The following is a 17,102-nucleotide window of genomic DNA, read 5'->3' on the forward strand; positions in this document are numbered from 1 at the left end:
TCCCTACTTTTTGCCTGGCTTGTCCTCCTCAGCAGTAGGTCCCATTACTGAACACACTTTTCTAGATGATGATTAATCAGGTATAGCTCCTGTTTTCGAGAAGTTTAAAATTCTGTGGGGGAGAGAAAAGAGAAACAGAATGTGGTAAGACAGGCACATATAAATGGGATGGGGGAGGGATTACTGGGAGATTTCATTGAAGACCCTGGGTGGATGAATTGGACATTTGATAACCAATGGTTTTGGGGCCTGCAGAGATGGGGACAGGGGAACGAGTTGGCAAGGGTACGCTTGAGGCATTTCAGTACAAGTAAAAGGACAGAGATGACAAAGTGTTCAAAGAATAGCCCCCTCTTGAGAATCAGGTCCTTAAAAACCTTTCAGGCAGGAGAAGTCCATGTTGGTGAGCTGAAAATTTAAGGGGAAACAGGAACAGGGGAAATCTAGGTAGTAAGAAAAACTGTCTAATAAATATTTATGTTTATCAAAAGTGAAAAGAGAAAACAAAGGAGATTGTGGGTGACGTTTTCCTAACCTTCTGTTGGTAACAGAGGGTGTGTGCCACCGTGAATTTCTAGTTCTTGCTGTATCCCGGAGATCACTCCTCTGGTGAAATGCTCCTGGGTGCTTTTGCTTTATTAGACTCAGTGCACGATTCCCATGCAAGTAAATGGGTATTTCCCTGCACGGTGTCAGGCTGTCTCTCCACTCAGTGCCGTTTAGACTTTCTGACTGAGAGCTTGACTGCTGACTCCCGAATCTTCCTGTGGCTCAAGGGTAAAGTGGATGAATCTGGGATAAACCTTACTTAACTTCCTTGGCAGAACTGATTAGGAAGTTCTCAGATGTCTTACCCCAATGCGTAGGGTATTTAGCTTCGTGCCAAAGCATATGTTGTCGATTCCAGGTTTTCATTTCTTTGGCTTCCTGTAGCTTTCAAAAGCTTCTCTGCAAAAACTGCTTCCCCTGCCTGCCATCTGCCTTACAACCTCCCTCCCCCAATTTCCAAAATCTGTGCCTAAGCCCCAGTTTCTTGTATTTTCTAATTATCTGTAACAGGAATGACCTGTTGGCTCTCAAATGTGTATTTGGAAGTAGATTGGCTTAAGCTGAACTTTGCTTATTGGGAATTCTTGGTGGGGGTAAGTTTCCTGGGGTTGAGATTAGATATGTTGTTGGTCATAGGAAGGTGGACAGTGATTGACAAGACTAGAAATTCAAATTGGGTCCAGTCTATTAGGGACTTGAATGCCACATAAATACATAGTGGTGGGGGTGATAATGGATATTCAGGGTTTTCTGGCAGAGGAAAAAACAAAACAAAACCTGAAAGAACTGAATTAAAGCAAAATTTAAACCAGCTCAAGAAAAAGAATTTGTGACTCATACATTTGGGAATTCAGGCATGGCTGGATCCAGCATTCTTAACTTGATACCTCATTCTTTACTTCCTCCTACGGTGATACTAGAGAAAAAGAAGATGATCACTAATATCCCTCTCCTCATATCGTTTTCACACTGTCTCTCACACAGAAGGGGTCTTCTTTCTTCCAGTGTCCTTATCTCAGTCTCGGGGAAGGACCCTGATTGGTCCTGATTGTCTAACTTGATCCAATCAGCATGTCCAGTGATACAGCCTACTCTGGCCAAGATAGTTCCTGGGCCCATCCTTCCCTATCAGAAGCAGCAAATTTGAGGGGCGCCTGGGTGGCTCAGATGGTTGAGCGTCTGCCTTCGGCTCAGGTCATGATCCCAGGGTCCTGGGATCGAGTCCCGCATCGGGCTCTCTGCTCCTTGGGAGCCTGCTTCTCCCTCTGCCTCTCTCTCTCTCTGTCTCTCATGAATAAATAAATAAAAATCTTTAAAAAAAAATTAAAAAAAAAAAAAAAAAAAAAAAAAAAAAAGAAGCAGCAAATTTGAGAGCAAAAAAATATACGGGGCAATGAGAAACAGTAACCGCCTCAATCTTCTAACCTGGCTGAAGGACTTTGGGTTTCATTTGCTGGACAGTAGAATGAATGCAGAGTATTTCAGCCACTGTTTGAGAATCCTGAGATACGTTATATGAGTTGGAAAATGTCATTATCCAAAATAAAGCTTTTGGATAATGTGAAACGTTCCCTCAATTGTGTGTTTCTAATCTCGCTTCACTTCTATACCAGTTTTCTCATTCAATGATTACTGCTTCGGATCTATAGCTACTGCACAGATGCTATACGATATGTGTATATGGTGGTGACAGACAGGACCTCTGGCCCCTCCTCCAGCCCTCCAACCGTGCAGGTCTCTCACGTTTTGCATTGCTATGCCTGAGATGGTTCAGGTGCCCCCTTGAGAACAAGAGATGCAGTAGCCTTCTCCCAGAATATTTGCACTATTCTTTTTTAAACATACAATTTTAGAGGACAAGACATTCACAGAAAGGTACATAAATCATTGCTCAATAAATTTTCAAACAGTAAACACATCCATATCATCACTCCAGATCAAGAGATAGAATATTACAATTCCCTTGGAAACCACCTCATGCACCCTCCCAGTAACTACACCCTCTCCTTCCCCAGTGGTAACTACTAACCTGATTTCTAATACCATGGTGTTCCACTTTATTGGAAATATTCCAAATATATATGGAATTATAATATATGTATATACACCCCTTTTGTGGTTTCTTAACGCACAACGTTGTTTGAGAGAGTCCTCCACGTTGTGACGTGGAGCACTAGTTTGTTTTTGTTGCTATATAGCAATCCACTTTTTAAACAATTTGCAGATTGTTTATTCATCTGCTATTTGTTGATGGGCATTTGGGACATTTCCGGTTTAGGGCTGCTATGAATAATGCAGCTCTAGACTGTTCGTATGTATTTTTTGGTGCACATGTGAATGCATTTCTGTCTGGGATACACCTAAGACTGGATTGCTGGGACATAGGGTACATATGTCCAACTTTAGTAAGTTCTTACAAAGAGTTTTCCTAAGTGGTTGTACCAGTTTATATTCCTGCCAGCAGTTTATGAGTGTTTCAGTATCTCTACATACTTGTCAACACTTGGGATTGTCAGACTTCTTAATTTTGGACGTTACAGTGGGTGTGTAGTGGTGTCTCATCGTGGTTTCGATTTGCTCTGGTGACTAATGGTGTTGTGTCTTTCTAATATTTTGGGGGTCACTTTTATTTAATCTTCTGTAGTCTCTGTTCAAGTTTATTGCCTATTTTAAAATTGAGGGTTTTTTTTCTTACTGATTTGTAGGAGTTTTTTTTTTTTTTAAACAAATCTGAATACAAATATTTTCCCCAGTTATATGTATATAAAATATCTTTTACTATTCCTTGGCTTGCCATTTGACTCTCTTTGATGAATAAGAGATCTTGTTTTAAGTGTAATCTAGCTGGTTAACCTCTTCCTTTATGGTTATTGTTTCCTGTGACTGCTGAAGAAATGCTTGCCTACCCTGAGATCATAAAGTCATTTTCCCATTTTGATTTGTAGAAGCCCTATTGTTTTGCCTTTTATCTGTAGGTAGGTAAAAGATCCACCTGAGGCTGATTTTTTACCTAGACATAAAAAAGAGATCCATATTTATTTTGTTTTCCGTATGTATATCCAGTTAACCTCCTACACTACTTATTGAAAAGTCTCTTCCACAGCTCTGTAATGTCACTTTCATTATAAGTCAGGTGATCATTTATATGTAGCTCTCTGCTTGCTAGCTCCTTCTATTGTTCTATTTGGCATTCTTATTCTGATACCACACTGTCTTAATATAGCTTAATAATAAGTCCATATCTGGTAGTGTGTGTCCAGTTTTGTTCTTATGTAAGAATAGCTTGGTTATTCTTAGACATTTGCATTACTGTATACATTTTAAAGTCCTCTTTTGATGGGATTTTGATTAGGACAGCATTAAATCTCTAGCCCAATTTAGGAGTAAACTAATGTCTTTAAAATGTTGACTCTTCAATTCATTAATATGGTGTGTCCCTTCATTTATTTAAATCTTTATTCTCTGTTAGTGTTTTGTATCTCTCTATGTGGTAAAGGTTTGGCACATCTTTCTTCAGATATATTCCTAGTATTTGAAGTCAGTCAATGCTATTATCAATGATAGCATTTTTGAATGTATTTTCTGGCTGTTATTCTGTGGGTATACAGAAATACAGTTGATTTTTATTTATTGACATTGAATCCAGTGACTTTCCTGAATTCACTTATTTCAAATAGTTCTGTGTAGTTTATTATGGAATTTCCACGTACACAATCAAATTGCCTTCTTACTTTGCAATCTTCCTTTGCTTCCTTTCCTTTTATTTCTTTTTCTTGCCTGTTGTGCTGGCTTAGACCTCTACTATAGCAGAGAATCGAAGTGGTCCTAGCAGGTAGCCTTGTCTCATTCCTAATCTCAGTGGGAAAGTTTTCAAAGTGTGACTGTTAAATATTATGATTGCAGTGTTTCATAAATACCCTTTATCTGGTTAAGCCAGTTCCTTTATGTTCAAAACTGGCTAAGAGTATTTTCCTGAATAGATGCTGAATTTGACTAGATGCGTACAGAATAGTTGCATGGAATGTCTGGTCCACCTCTGCACTTCCCTTTTTTGGGGGGGGGCACAGAGGGGTCTTGGTCTTACATTCCTCATTGCCTTGGGAGCTCTCCTTTTTCAAATGTTATCTGGCTTTTCTAGTTCTTGAAGGTTGTTTTGTAATAAGGTAGACCCTCCTTGTAGGAGGGGTACACGCTAATCGTACTGTTTTTGTCATCCATCAAATACAAATAAGAGTGTAAGAAACCCTCAGAAACCTATTCATTTGTTATTTCTTTGACGTCTATTGCTTCTCTGCTTGATGAGCTTCCTGAATAGATCTGTTTGTTTGTTTGTTTGTTAAATCTTGCTATTTCCAGAACAGGAAAAGTGTATTACTGCTGCTCCAGATGTAGCCATAGTATGGAGTCATAAAAGAGAAACACCTGATATTTAAATGCCTAGTTTTAGGGTAAAAAGATACTGACTTTACCTGTTCTAAAAAAAAGAAGAAGAAGAAGAAGAAGAAGAGGAAGAAGAGGAAGAAGAGGAAGAAGGAAGAAGAAGGAAGAAGGAAGAAGGAAGAAGAAGAAGAAGAAGAAGAAGAAGAAGAAAGAAGAAGAAAGAAGAAGAAAGAAGAAGAAGAAGAAGAAGAAGAAGAAGAAGAAGAAGAAGAAGAAGAAGAAGGAAGAAGAAGGAAGAAGAAGAAGGAAGAAGAAGAAGGAAGAAGAAGAAGGAAGAAGGAAGAAGAAGAAGAAGAAGAAGAAGAAGAAGGAAGAAGAAGGAAGAAGAAGGAAGAAGAAGAAGAAGAAGAAGAAGAAGAAGAAGAAGAAGAAGAAGAAGAAGAAGAAGAAGAAGAAGAAGAAAGAAAACAACAAAATCTCAAGGAATATAACTGACATTCTTTAAAAAAAAAAAAAAGCCAATAGGCGTGCCTTTCTTCTTGGGTCCCCTGGGAACACGCCCTCCTCTTTATTTCTTAGTCATCCCCTTCTTGTGTATAAAAATTGGCAAAGCTTCTCTGTCACTCCTACTTCTTCCCTGGCAGTGATACAATCTTTGTCATGTGAAATCAGAGAATAACAAGAGTTGCTTCTGCAGTCCCTACAGTCAGGAGTATTAAACGCTACGATCTTAGATCTCATACTAATAAAATGTAAGTCCTCCCACGTGGGAGGAAAGACATTTGGAACCGGAAGACCTACATTTTCATGCTAGCCCCAATACTAACCAGCAAGATGACGTTAGAATATAATTTGATCTCTCAGACTTTGGGTTCATCCTCTGAAAAATTAAATGGTTGGGCTTGTTTCAGGGAACAGGAGATTTTTTATGAAAAGGATCAAATAGTAAATACTTGGAGCTCTGTGGGCCATATGGTCTTTCTTGCAGCTCCTCAACTCTGCTGTTGTAGTGCAAAAGCAGCACAGACGATAAGTAAACACAGTGTTTATTTATAAAACTTTATTTATGGACACAGGAATTTGCTTTTTGTACAATTTTCATGGGTCATAAAGTATTCTTCTTCTTTTAACTTTTTGCAGCCTTCTAAAAATGTAAAAGCCAGTCTTAGCCCACAGACCATATAAAAACAGGCAGCAGACTAGATTTGTCCCCTTGGCCTCAGTTTGCCTACCTTTGAACTAGTTGGTTGCAAAGGGCTATTCCAGAGCTCTGTGTTAGGCCTTGATATGCTGATCTTTTTTTTTTTTTTTTTTAAGATTTTTTATTTATTTTGAGAGAGAGAGGTGGGAGGAGGGGCAGAGGGAGAGAGAAACTTAAGCAGATTCCTTGCTGAGTGCAGAGCCCAACGCGGGGCTTGATCTCACCACCCTGAGATCATGACCTGAGCTGAAATCAAGAGCCAGACACTCAACCGACTGCACCACCCAAGCGCCCCTGATATGCTGATCTTAAAAAAAAATTTTTTTTTTCTGTCCCATGAACATTGTTCAAGAGAGTCTATTCCTTTCTCCTAAGTCAATTAAGAATAAAAAAATAAAAGATTTTATTTTCCTTTTATCTCTTCCCTGATGCTTTCTCTTTACTTTTGTAGACCCAAGTTTCTGACCTGTATCATTTCCTCTGCCTGAAGAACTGCTAGCATTTCCTGAAGGGCAAATCTGCTAGTGATAAACTTACTCGTTATTTATTTGTCTGAGAAAATTTATCTTATCCTTCATTTTGAAGAAGAATCTCACTAGATGCAGAATTCTCATTTGGTGTTTTTTCTTTCAATATTTTAGCTATTTCACTTCACTCCCTTGCTCTTGTGTGGTCTCTGATCAGAAGGCATATGTTATTGTTATGCTTGTTGTATTCCAATTACACCTATGTTATACCTTTGGATATTGTGCCATAGTTCTTGGATATTCTGTCTCCATTCTTAAAAACTTCTTTTTCTCTCTCTCTTTTTTTCAGTTTGAGAAGCTTCTATTGACCTTCAGGCTCACTGATTCTTTCCTGGACCATTTTGAGTCTACCATGAGCCCTTGGAAGGCATTCTTCGTTTGTTACAGTGTTTTTGACTTTTAGCATTTATGTTTTTGAGGGTTTTTTTTTTTCTAAGTTTCTATCCCTCTGCTTTCATTACTATCTACTTTTTCTTTTAGAGCCTGTAACATATTTAATCATAGTTATTTAAAATTTCTTGTCTGATAATTTCAACATCTCTGTCTTGAATCTGGTTCTGAGGATTGCTTGTCCTTTCTGTGTTTTTCTTGCCTTATGTATGCCTTGTAATTTTTTGTCAAAAGCCAAACACGGTATATCCAGTAATGGGTTTTAAGGTAACTAGGCCCTTAGTGTGAGGCTTTGTTTACCTTGGCCAAGAGTTGAACTGTGTTTAATGTTTGCTATAGCTGTAGGTGCTAGAAACTTCAAATTCTCCTCGTGTTCTTGTTTGCGTCTCTTCTCCTGACTTTAGGTTTCCCTAAGAAGTCCTCAGAGAGTTTGCGTCTTGCAGATGTTTGAGCTGTAATCCACTGTTATCATACTGGAGCCCCGTTAGTGTGGTGGTAGGAGATAAGTGAGAAGGAATGTTCTGTCGTCTTCCAATTAAGAGCAAGAGTGGAGTGACTTCCCTTTAGTAAATACAGCAACACTTCTATTGCAAGAGGAGGGAAGTCAAAGAACATGGTGTAGGTGAGGGTGCCTCAAGATGAGAGACTTGCCTTCTGCTGATTTCCATTTCTTCAGTGAATTTTGAAGTGAGCCTCTCAACTGAGACTGTGTGTGAAGCTTGAACAAAAAAAAAGATATGAGAAAGCCGACTCAGACAGGGAGACAGCAAACTTGGTGGGAAAACATCTTAGATTTGACAGGCAGCGTTGATTAACTTAAAGTTTGTGCTCATGCATGTAAAATGCAGCCAGGTCAGTCTGGTTGTGTGATTTCTTCCTCACGCCCACCACAAAGAGTGCACCTGCTTGGGTGTGAGCTTGGATATTGAGATATTATATGGATATTGTGTGGTGGATGTTCTGGTTCCATTGGTGTCAGAGTTTTGTCTGGAAATCTGCCACAGAAAGGGCATATTGAGGCCATTGAGGATATTTGCAAGGGTATGACTGAGTGGCTAAGACGATGGGCCCAGTAAGAGAGGGACATGAAGGCAGAGTGAGGAGGAGTAGTAATGGAGGGTAAACAACTTGTGAATTCCATGGATTGAAATGTCTAAAGAAGTTTGAAAAATGTGTACAGTGAAAGTAGAGTAAGTGGACTGGAAAGAACTGGTAAGTGAACTGGTATTTGAGGTGGTACAGTCACCACTGATGATGGGGTTCAGCATGTGGCCATGTGAGACAGTGGCTGAGGAAGGGGGGTGGAGGAAAAGGGTTCAGGTGGGGAAATAAAAGGATGGAGGAACCAGCCTTCGAGCTAGGTCTTTGACTCTGATGTTCAAGTCATTGAGATTGATGAAGGAGTGAGGGATAGAGAAGAAAACCTCAGAACTGGAAGTGAGAGTACTCAGGAAATGAAAAGCCAGGAAACAGTAGTGAGCATGGGTAGAAAGTGGCATAGCTAGATGGTCTGAGTGTCACAAGAGCAGGGATTTGCGTAGGAAGACGGGAGAGAAATTGTTTGAAGCACCAATGGGGAAGCAAGAGGATGCTTATCTTACTTTCTGGTTTGAGATATGTGGGATGAGAACAGCTGGGCTCTAGGGTGAGGGGAGTGTTTTTGGGGGAAGCCAGGTTTCCATGAAGGTCCCTGAAGGTCAAAGTTCAGAGGGAAGGTGGAAGACCATAGTGGCCATACTGTTTATAGAAGAAGAGTTTGAAAGGCAGGAAGAATGGATGGGGAGGTGGCAGGGTCTGGGAGTATCCAGAGCTGTGTGGGGTCAAGAGAGAGGATGCCTGGGTGGACCTGAACTCTGAGCGGTAATTGCGGTAATAGGACCGTGAACCGCATCACATGGTCAAGCACATCCCGTTATGTGAAAAACTTTCTGCTTCTCCCAGTTTAATTTTTTTAGGACTTTTGTTTAATATGAAGAATGCAAAAATATCTTTCTAAGCAGCTTTTAACAAAAATTAGTTTGGTTAGGCTGTAAGGCAGCTGTGGCAACTTAAAGAGGATTGTATTTATGTCTATGTCTTGAGGACAGGTTGGTATGGGGAAGTCAACTTCACCAATACACTAGGAAGTGGAAGTCAGGAACCACACCATCTGTTGAGGACCTACTATGTGCAAGTTGTACTATGTACCAGAAGTACCTACTGCTAAGAACTTTATATGTAATATAGAGGTGCTAACGACTTTATATTTAAGCATATACTTAAATTTTGTATATTTACAAAATTTCGTTTTGAATACTTTATATGGGTGAGGTCACTGGAGACCAAGACTGACAAGTTGGAAAGTATGTGGGCATCGGAGTCAGTCCTAGGTTTGGATTTTAGTTTCTTGGTTGACAAGCTACTTTACTTTTGGCAAGTTGCCTATGTTCTTGGGCCTCAGTTTTCTCATCTGTAGAGTGGGAATAGTAATAGTCACCTGTTGGAGTTGCTGTGACACCTTCCCTGGGCAATTCTGAGAAGTAGACAAGGCTGAGAACCCCTGATACCGGTGATTGGTGTTTGTTCCATTTATAGATGAGGAAACCAAGGCTCAGAGAGGCTAAGTAAGTATAGGGCCACCGTAGGCCTACCAGATCGGAATTTCCGGAGCATGGGACCCGGGGACGTGTATCTTTAGAGTCAAGCCCAGGTGATTCTGCGGCTACTAGCCTGGTTCAGGTCCTTGGGCCAGCTTTTGGGAACCACCGAATGCTAACTGATGTCCTGAAATGATCAAGTGACTATATCCCAGTAGAATCCTGGGTGCCTTGGCATGGCCAACAAAATTGGCCCTTAGGACTTGAGCTTTAGCACCTTGCTTTAAGATCGTTGGTGTGGGACATGAAGCTGACTCTCGCTGTGTCACTGAGCATCTGGACTTTGAGTTGGTCTATATATGTCACGTTGGCAGACCTGTTAAACAGAAAGAGATATTTGTTCTTCAGAGATGTTGTTCTTTCTTCTTCCCCCTGGAGGTTCCTGCCCACTCAGTCAGATTAGAGCTATATAAACAAGCTTGTACTACCGAGCTAGCACACATCTTATAAATCTTTTTTCCTGAAGTGCTTAACATTGCTGATGTCAGAAAAAAAATCCACTTTTTTGTTGTTGTTGCTGTTGTTTGTTTTAAGGTTTTATTTATTTATTTGACAGAGAGAGACACGGCGAGAAAGGGAACACAAGCAGGGGGAGTGGGAGAGGGAGAAGCAGGCTTCCCGCCGAGCAGGGAGCCCGATGTGGGGCTCGATCCTAGAACCCTGGGATCATGACCTAAGCCGAAGGCAGACGCTTAACAACTGAGCCACCCAGGCGCCCCTCCACTGGGTTTTAATGGGCTGAGGCAAACAATGTGAAGTTGATACAATATGGAGGAGAGGAAATAACATCAACAGAAATTCTTATTTGGCAGCACAAATATTCAGACTATATTACAGTCAGGCTTTGATTACCTCTCCGGCAAGATATCTCCCTGAATAGGGTTTTGAGAGCTAGACACCAAGAGGGGCAGGCATGATGTTGAAGGCTTTTAGCTGCATGTGATGCTGATCTTAGTGGTATTGGAGTGTCACTGCAGTGGTCTGACTCTTAGCTGTGAGTCACTATCACCGGAGAAGCTTGTTAAACAGCTGGTGGCTTCATCTCTGAATCCCTGAGGTGGGGGAAGGGTTTCTCCAACCATCTTGATGCTGGTGGCCTGGGATTTCATGAAACCAGACTGCTGGTCAGTTGCGACATTCATTCTGCACTAGGGAATTTGCATGCCTTGTTTTATTTCCTCTTCAAAAACAGCTCTGCAAAGATGAGGGTTCTCATCTTCCAGGTGAAGAGCTGGAAGTTGGGGGCAGTATGGGGAGGTAGTCAGTTGTCAGAGGCTACCCAGCAGGCTTGGTGTAGCCAGAGCCGAGGTGCTATTTCCGCCCTGACTTCAAAGCCCCTTTCTTTTGCACACTGAGGTCCTTCTACCTGCTGGGTCCAGCACTGTTATCTGCTGGACCCTAGGCTTGGCTTGCTCCAGAGGGGCCGGCATTACAAAGGAAACAGCTCGTATTTGTTGTAACTGCAAGCTACACACACAACATGGAGTAAATTGCAGTCCTGATTTGCAGAAGATTTACTAATCAGAGTTTGAGTCAGAGACGCTCAATTGTTCTGTTATTCACAGGGTCTCTCCTCACTATACTTTCCATCCTCCCACATATTCCTTCTTATCTACATGGCTCATGGATGGAGTGCCTGGGTGGCTCAGTCGGTTAAGTGTCCGACTCTTGATTCCGGCTCAGGTTATGATCTCAGAGTTGTGAGATCGAGCCCCATGTCAGCTCCGTGCTGGGTGTGCAGCCTGCTTAAGATTCTCTCTCTCCCTCTCCCTCTGCCCCTACCCCCCACTTGGGCCAGTGCGCGCACTCTCTCTCTCTCTCAAATAAGTAAATAAATAGCTCGTGGATTCCTGAGTTCAGGGCTGACCCATACCAATAAACCCTGTGGAAAAGTGTGATTTCGTACATAGGTCTTTGTCAATAAAGAGCCGCCTTGGTGGGGCAGTTTTAATGGCTTGTTATCCCGATGAATGTTCCAAAAGGAGTACACTGCATCTTGGTAGAATCTTATCAGTTTCTTCATTCATTCAAAAATATTTGAGTATCTACTATGTGTCATGCCCTGTTCTAGGTGCTGGGTATAGAGGGGTGAACCCCACCAACAAAGACTCCACCCAAGCAGAACTGCCTTTAGTAGAGATCCCTGATAAATGAGTAAACAAAGAGAGGTGCAAAGCCCTGTTATTTCTAACCCCACATTTGACTGTTCCACTTAATCTTCTTGAGATCAGATTGTCTTCATGTTTTTTTTCTCTTGGGTGCCTACTGCTGCTGGGGTTTCAAAGGGCCATGCCTATGTTGTCCCCTAGGCTGGAATGGCCTCTGCTGCCTCCCCCAGACTCCTATTCATCCTTCTCCTCTGATCTCCATTGCCAGGTTTTGCCCTGTGCCAGCATAGCTAAACACCCACACGTTAAGATGTCCTGCTTCTGTGGACATGCCTGAACCCCCTCCTGGACTCGGAACACTTTAATGAGAACATCTGTGTCTGATTTATCTTTATGTCTCCAGGGCCTAGCATGCAGCCTTTTGCGCAGATGCTCAGTGCGTTTGCTCGAGGAAATGTTGAGTCCCACCGCTCCTTGTGGTAGGTGATGGTATTACAGAAATCACTTCAAGGGGAGGGATGCTGAGTCTGGGAGAGGACGCTCTGCTCCAACAGTTCTGTGATTCTCTGACAAGTTCAGCATGAGCCCTGCCATGACCAGAGAACACGGGCTAGGATATGGGCAGTATTGAGTGAAGAGAGGTGGTATGGAACATTCTGATGAGCGTTTGAGGGAAAGTTAGAAATGTGAAGTTCTGAGGCTCTAGGACCGAGCGGGAAGGAATAGTGAAGATGCAGGCTTTTACAGCTGTTGTCCACCTGCAGTCCAGAGAGGCTGTGGCTTGACCTGGTTCTGACACTTAATTGCAAATCAGGTGGGGGAACCAGGCCACTCAGTTCAGAAGGCTTTCCACTATGTGGGGACTCTGGTGACAGCTAAGGAAGCAAAGGCACAGAGAGGTGAAGTAACTTGCCCCAGATCACACTGCTTGTAAGTGGGGGAGCGTAAATTCAGATGTGGATCTGTCTGATGACAGATGCCAGCTGGTAACCCCTGAGCTACCTGTCTCTTCTTGGGGACTTAAAAACTCAAGCTCTTAACATGTTTTCAGTTCTCCCCTTTGTTAGCTGTAAGACATGATGTATTTTCTTTCTGTTGAAGTCTAGTGGTGTGCTTTCAGGAAAACATTCACATTCTTCAAATATTAAGATAAAAGGCCCTGAATTATTTACTGTGTGCATATACACACAGTACATATAAATAACATGAAGAAGTTTTTGGGTTTTCGCTACCATGAAATTTAAGATATTCCTATTTCATTTCTATCGTATTCCATGTAAAAATAAATATTTCATCCTGTATTGTAATGAATGAGAATCTAGCCCTTTAATGTCACAAACCCTAGCTTCATAGTCAATGAATGTAATTATAGCCTCCTTACCTGTGTGGGTTTTGCACCCTGTTTCTGTAACAACTGTTGACACATGGGCTGGAAAGTGGTTAGGTCACTATTTTAGAAATGGTTCTTTCTAGACACAGAAAAGTTAGATGACATTGAGTTTCAAAATGAGCTGCTAGAGGAACCAAAAATAGAAGCTTTTCTACTACATACGAGACTCACTGAAATTCCTACCACAGAGACTGTCTGCCAGCACTTGGTAGTTTGAAGTCCCAGTCCTGAACTCTCAGCCTGTTGTAACACCAGAAATGTTTCTGTAGGGGGCAGGGGGCAGCCAGCGAAAGGCCAAGGCAGGGCCGGAAGGATTGTTCCTAGGTCATTCCCAACCTTGCTGTTATTAACACAGTTTTCTAGGTGGGAGATAATAGGCTCATTAAAGTCCGAGTGTTCATTTACAAATAAAGCCAGAAACCCCAAATGGCTCTATTACATAGATAAATGAGCAGACATAAATGGACTCAATTTTTGTTTTTCATGCTCTGTCATATTCTGTATTCAGGCAAAGGAGTAGGCAAATAAGTAGCTGTTTAAAAATAAAACAGTGTGTTGTTCATTTAACTTTAAAAGCCACTGATGGGAATTAATAATCAGCGTTTCCATGTAGCACTATATTAATGGAAACCCTGACATTACAGTGAGTGGGGATAAGAGAATGATGTTCTTTATCTCTTCATGTAATCTGACTTTTAAAATGCATCTTAATTCACAAATGATGAAGAAAGCAAGCAACATTCAAATGGTATACTGTGGGCATTTAAATTCTTAGCACAAATGACAAATTCCTGTCTCTTGCCCATCTCCCACCCAAATTGGCTTTTATGGAATGACCTTTGGTACCAACTTATTTTACAATAAAATCTTTCCTGAGTTTTTATTTTGAATTGAAATGGCCTTTTCTGTCAACTATGGTATTTATAAAAGTTTCCTTGTTGAAAAGCCTATGAATTTTGTGCAAATAACCCAGGCAGGCTCTTAGCTTAGTGGTAACATTTGTATAGGACTTCTTTGGCTTTATATGATACGTTTATACTCAGTTTATCGGACCCGTCCCTGTGAGTACTCCGTGGAATTCACATTTTGCTGATGAGAGCAATGTCAAGGGAGGTGCCTTGGCATGGTTCTGGGTACACAGCAGGCATTCAACATTTTGTTTTAAAAGAAAGTTAACAAAGAGAACCCAATAGGTTATTTAACTTGTACGAAGTAGCACAGCAAATATAGGGTGATACCAAGCACTGAACTTCTTTTCTCAAAAATTCCATATGCTGTCACTGTTACACTGATATCTTTTCACACTTTTTAAAAAGGTCAAATTAAAAATATTCATTTTACTTAATTGAGGTTAAATTCACATAACATAAAATTAACTTCTTTAAAGCATACATTTCAGTGGCATTTAACACATTCACACAACATTCTGCATCCATCACCCCTATCTAGTTCAAAAATGTTTTCATTATCCCAGAGGAGACCCCATATCCATTAAGCGGTAACCCCATTCCATCCTCCGCCCAGTTATTGGTAGCTACCAATTTGCTTCCTGTCTCTATAGATTTACCTATTCTAGATATTTCACGTAAATGGAATCACACAGTATGTGACTGTGTTAGTCTGTTCGGGCTGCTATAATAGAATATCACAGATTGGCTGGCTTATCTCCCACCTAGAAAACTGTGTTAATAACAGCAAGGTTGGGAATGACCTATTATTTCTCATATTTCTGGAGGCTAGGAAGTCCAAGATCAAGGCTTGAGCAGATTTGGTTTCTGGTTCATGGATGGCTTTATTCTCACTGTGTCCCCACATGTAGAAGGGAGCTCTCTGGGGTCTCTTTTATAAGGGCACTAATCACCTCCCAAAGGCTGTACCTCCTACTGGGGGTACAGTAGGCTGTGATGTACAGTAGGCTGTACATCACACTGGGGGTTAGAATTTCAACATGTGAATTTTGGTGGGGACATAAACATTCAGTCCATCGCAGTGATCTTTGTGTCTGGCTTCTTTCATTAAGCGTAATGTTTTCAAGATAAATCTATACTGTAGCATGTATCAATACTTTATGACTTTTCCTGGGTGAATTTTATTCCATTGTGGGGATAGACCATATTTAGCTTATCCATTCATCAGTTGATGGACATTGAATTGTTTCCATGTTTTGGCAATTGTGAATAGTGCTGCTGTGAATGTTTGTGTTCAAGTATTTGTTTGAGTGTTTGTTTTCAGTTCTTTGGGGTTATAGTTGAATTTTCAGGTAATATGGTAATTCTACGTTTAACTTTTGAGGAGCCACCAAACTGTTTTTTCATAGCGACTGAACCATTTTACATTCCTACCAACAAGGTACAGGTGTTCAGATTTCCCCACATCCTTGCCAACACTTGTTATTTCAGGTTTTTCCTTTTTACTATGACCATCCTAGTGGGTATGAAGCGGTATTTCCTTGTGGTTTTGATTTGCATTTCCCTGATAAAATATTCAGATATTTTTTTGTTATGTTAGTCACTGTACAGTATTAAGCAGGGCACATATTGCATGGAGAACTGGGTGTTATATGAAAACAATGAATCATGGAAGACTACATCAAAAACTAATGATGTACTGTATGGTGACTAAACTATTCAGATTTTAATGCATAGAGTTAATCAGAAAGTGAGTCTGGTAAGACGAAATCAACATCAAGATGGTTGGCTTCATCTGTCTTCAGAAGATTATGTAGGACTGGCATAAACTCACCCCTAGGGTGCATGATTCTGGGCTGAAAATAAAGAATAAGTTGCTTGGGATTAGACTAATGTATGTGGATAACAAGAGCCCAGTTATCCCCTAAACATTTTTTAAAATACTGCTTAAATTAATGAGGAGAAATAAATTCATCATGTTTTATTTTTGTATCACCTGCCAAAAGATACTTAACTTCTTTGCATTGTAGAGCTTTCTTTATATAATATCTTCATGTCTTAATGATCTGTTCATTTATTTTTGCAGTGTGAGTGAAGATATCCGGGATGGCTCAGGGATCTGGGGATCAAAGAGCAGTGGGGATCGCTGACCCAGAGGAGAGTTCTCCAAATATGATAGTCTACCGAAAAGTAAGGCCTCTCGTTAAATGCTAGGGGTGCTGCCTGTGTGTGTGTGTGTGTGTGTGTGTGTTTTGTGTTTTGTGTAGGGTTGACTGATGGTTGACAACTTGACAAATGTTTTCTGCCTAAACTGCCTTGACTGATAAATGAATATCGTTTTCTTCTCATATCCTCTGTTTTTCCAGTTCTAAAATTCAAGGAACTTAGGTTTGTCATACTTGAAAAATATGATTTGGTTTACTTTAAAGATTTTATTTTTAAGTAATCTCTTCACCTAGTGTGGGGCTTGAACTTACAACCCTGAGATCAAGAGTTGCACGCTCTACAGACTGAGCCAGCCATGTGCCCCCGATTTGGTTTTCTTTAAATGCAAAGTTTGCCTAAGCAATGCAGAGGGAGATATATTCTCATGTGAGGTAAAAGCCTTTGTGTGACATTTATCAATTGTTTTTGAACCCACAGTAGGTACAAGATCTGGTCTAGATGCTGTGGGAGATACAGAGGTATGCATGTATTAGATGTTTGCAGTTGGTAGGAGACATAAGATGTACACAAATAACTGTAGTAATCTAAGTGTCAATTTCCAAAAGAGAAGTGCAAATAGAGTGTTATATGAAATCAGAGGAGTAGGTGATTACTTCCAGGCTCGAGGCCAGGTGTGGACTGGCGGAGGGGTGGTCTTTGAACTCCGTTTTAAAGGATGAGCAGGACTGTTTTATGTGGAAAACAGAAAGGAAGAACAACATTCCAGGTGGTGAGATACGTTCAGCAAAGGGAAGGAGCTGAAGAAGGTGAACAGCAACCAGAACCAGTGAGCTTGGAGACATAGGTG

The 17,102-nt window shown here is 40.9% G+C and overlaps 1 protein-coding gene across 5 annotated transcripts in view; it reads left to right on the top strand.

The window, feature by feature from the left end:
• The window catches only part of RGS6 (regulator of G protein signaling 6), a 549,755-nt gene that overhangs the window by 8,547 nt on the left and 524,106 nt on the right, over positions 1-17,102 (top strand). For all 5 annotated transcript variants that reach the window (XM_045901123.3, XM_064571279.1, XM_045901122.2 and 2 more), the window contains exon 2: positions 16,176-16,279. In XM_045901123.3, the coding sequence (XP_045757079.1) occupies positions 16,196-16,279 (84 nt within the window). In that variant the 5' untranslated portion in view covers positions 16,176-16,195. The remainder of the gene's footprint in view (positions 1-16,175; positions 16,280-17,102) is intronic.

The sequence above is a fragment of the Mirounga angustirostris genome, unplaced genomic scaffold (assembly GCF_029215605.1).
Source record: "Mirounga angustirostris isolate CCGP_5_RB_7025 unplaced genomic scaffold, mMirAng1.0.hap1 SCAF_9, whole genome shotgun sequence".
In the NCBI taxonomy this organism is placed as follows: Eukaryota; Metazoa; Chordata; class Mammalia; order Carnivora; family Phocidae; genus Mirounga; species Mirounga angustirostris.